The sequence below is a fragment of the Eimeria necatrix genome, genomic scaffold (genome assembly GCF_000499385.1).
Source record: "Eimeria necatrix Houghton genomic scaffold, Enh_scaff955, whole genome shotgun sequence".
In the NCBI taxonomy this organism is placed as follows: domain Eukaryota; phylum Apicomplexa; class Conoidasida; order Eucoccidiorida; family Eimeriidae; genus Eimeria; species Eimeria necatrix.
This window is the reverse complement of record NW_013651800.1, coordinates 10,594-13,457: the sequence shown is the minus strand read 5'-3', so window position 1 is coordinate 13,457 and position 2,864 is coordinate 10,594. Positions and strand designations below refer to the sequence as shown.

Sequence of the window (2,864 nt, the reverse complement as noted above, 5' to 3'; positions counted from 1 at the left end):
CCCCAGCAGCTGCAGCGGCGGCCATGGGGGGGGTTGGGGGCTTTGGGGAGAAAAAAAGAAGAAAAAAAATAAAATGTTTTATTTATTTTGCAAAGTTTTTTATTTAACTCCGAAATGGAAAGAGGAAAAAGAGCTGCGGCGAAGAAAGGGAAGAAAATGGAGGCGGCGCGAGGAGGAACCGCCGCGAGACCCCGGAACGAGGGTTTAGGGTTTAGGGTTTAGGGTTTGGGGTTTCGCTCAGCTTTTGCTTTCTAATAAAAAAGAAAAAAACAGAAAACAACATGAGATCTGCTCGGGAGAAGAAACAGGAGGACGCATGCATGCGCGTGAGGTCCAGCGCCAGCCCCGAACGCCGCCTCCAAACCCTAAACCCTAAACCCTAAACCCTAAAACCTAAACCCTAAACCCTAAAATGCATATTTTCAGTAAAATAAGACAGAAAAGAAACGAGAAACGCGTAGCGGCCTTCAGGGTTTAGTGCTTTCGTTTTTCTGCTTCCGTTTTCTCGCTGCAGATCTCGGGTGTATGTACACCCCAGCAGCAGCACGAGCTGCTGCTTCCTACTCCGCCAAAAATCACTTTTAATTTTATTTTAATTTTCAATTTTTAATTCCATTTTGGAATTTGGCGTTTCTGGAGCACTCAGAGGCCCCGCGAGGGTTTAGGATTTAGCGCCAGCGCGGATCGCAAACCCTAAACCCTAAATCAGCGTTTCACGCTGGGGCCTCATTGAGGGCTCTGCTCTTCCTTTTTATTTTTAATTCCCGCTTCCTCCCCTAGGGTTTAGAAAACCCTAAACTAGGGTTTAGGGTTTGCTGACTAGGGCTTAGGGGCTCGGGATTAGGGTTTGCAGCTCCCAATTAGGGTTTAGGGTTTACCCGCAGCAGCGCGCAGCAGCAGCAACTCGCTGCTGCTAAGGGCGACAAACCCTTAAGGCTTTTAACTCAAGCATTTACAAAATAAAAATAAACTCAAACATAAAAAATAAATAAATAAATAAATATATTTAAATAAATATATTTAAATAAATATATTTGAACAAATAAATAAATATAATTCATTTTATTTCTTCATCTTATTTGCATTCTGCTGCAGCAGCGGGAGCTGTCTGTACACCTGAGGCTCTCTGCGTCTCGCCCTGGCCTGCAGTCTGCACTCCTGAGGGTTTAGGGTTTAGGGTTTAGGGTTTAGGGTTTGCGGTGGGGAGGACAAAAAGGACTTGAAATGAAAATCAAATTCTTGATTGTTCCCTCTGCTCGAAACGGGCGAGCTTTCCATTTGCAGCAGCTCTTGCTGCTGCTGTCAAACGCAGCAGCAGCAGCAGCAGCAGCAGCAGCAGCAGCAGCAGTTGCTGCTGCAGCAGCAGCAGCTGCTGCTGCAGCGCCGGGCCAAAGCGAGGCGCGGCGAAGCAAATTCAATTGACAAACAAGAAGCCCCCAGCTTGCGGGGCCGCACTCCAAACCCTAAACCCTAAACCCTAAACCCCAAACCCTAGCCCGCAAGCCCAAACCCTAAACCCTAAACCCTAAACCCTAAACCCTAGGCTCCTCGGCCTGCAGCGGCGGCGGGTTCTCCGCAAGGTCCACTCTGAGGGTTTTGCCGTACAGGGTTTGGCCCTGCAGCGCCATGTAGGCTTTTGCTGCTGCTTCTTCAGCAGCAAAAACCACCAGAGCTTCTCCTCTTTTTTCTCTTTTTGCAATTATTTCCAAAACCTCGCCAAAGGGTTTACAAAGTTCATAAAGATCTATCCTCAGTTGGTCCAGAAGGACTGCAGGGTCCAAGTTGCTGATTCGCAGCGTCCGCGTGCTGCTGCTGCTGCTGCTGCTGCTGCTGCTGCTGCTGCTGCTGCTGCTGCTGGCAGCAGCAGCAGCGGCGCCCGCACACGCCCCGCCCGGCATTTTTCGCGGAAAAAAGACGAATTTGAATCAAATTTGCAAAATATAATCTTTTAATTTATATTTTATTTTCAAAAATGCAAAATAATGGCCAAAACTGCAGCAGCGAGGCGGCGAGTGCTGCTGCTGCTGCTGCAGCACCTCGCGCTGGGCTGCTGCAGCAGCAGCAGCAGCAGCAGCAGCAGCAGCAGCACTCACCCGGCACCCTCACTCCGCGGGTTTCTCCAGGAAATAATAACTCTTTTAATTCAAAATTAAATTTATTTTCTTAATTTTATTTTATTTCAATCTTTAAAGAAAAAGAAAACGCAAAATTCCATTCGCTGCCGACGCTCGCGCCCGCCCTTCGCTCCCGGCCCAGCTAGGGTTTAGGGTTTAGGGTTTAGGGTTTGCGCAGCAGCACCAAACCCCCGCGGCCCTCCTTTAAACCCTAAAACAAATAGTCCGAAATGGGCGAATTCGCAAAAAGACAAGCAATAAATTATTTCAAAACCAAACGCCCGCGGCCAATCCAACAAACCCTAAACCCTAAACCCTAAACCCTAAACCCTCGACCGCAGGTCCACTGCTGTTCGTGCAGCGCTCGCAAACTCCCTCGCAGTCTCCAACTCCAGGCCTCTGTGTCTCTCCGCACTCCACATTTCAGGGTTTAGGGTTTGGGGCTTAGGGTTTAGGGTTTAGGGTTTAGGGTTTGCACTTTACTCTCTAGGGTTTCGACTTCAGGGTTTAGGGTTTCTGTGCTGCAGCTAGCTAAAGCCCTAGGGGCCCCCCACCTCTCCTGCACTCATTCAAAACCTCCCGAGGGTTTAACAGAAACCCTAAACCCTAAACCCTAAACCCTAAACCCTAAACATTTCTGCCCAAAAATGGCTTGTGGGGCCCCCCTTAGGGTACCCTAGGGATTCTTGGGGGCCCCCTAGGGGCCCCCTTAGGGGGCCCCTAAGGGCTCCTACGAACCTCTGGGGCCCC

At 49.4% G+C, this 2,864-nt stretch overlaps 1 protein-coding gene across 1 annotated transcript; it reads right to left on the bottom strand.

Annotated features, from left to right (window-relative positions):
* Positions 1 to 1,532: 1,532 nt before the first annotated feature.
* Positions 1,533 to 1,898, bottom strand: ENH_00084160 (hypothetical protein, conserved; the record flags this gene model as incomplete). The annotated part of the gene is made up of 1 exon (XM_013577932.1): positions 1,533 to 1,898. The coding sequence occupies one exon, from the start codon at positions 1,896 to 1,898 to the stop codon at positions 1,533 to 1,535; it is 366 nt and encodes a 121-aa protein (XP_013433386.1).
* Positions 1,899 to 2,864: the final 966 nt, after the last annotated feature.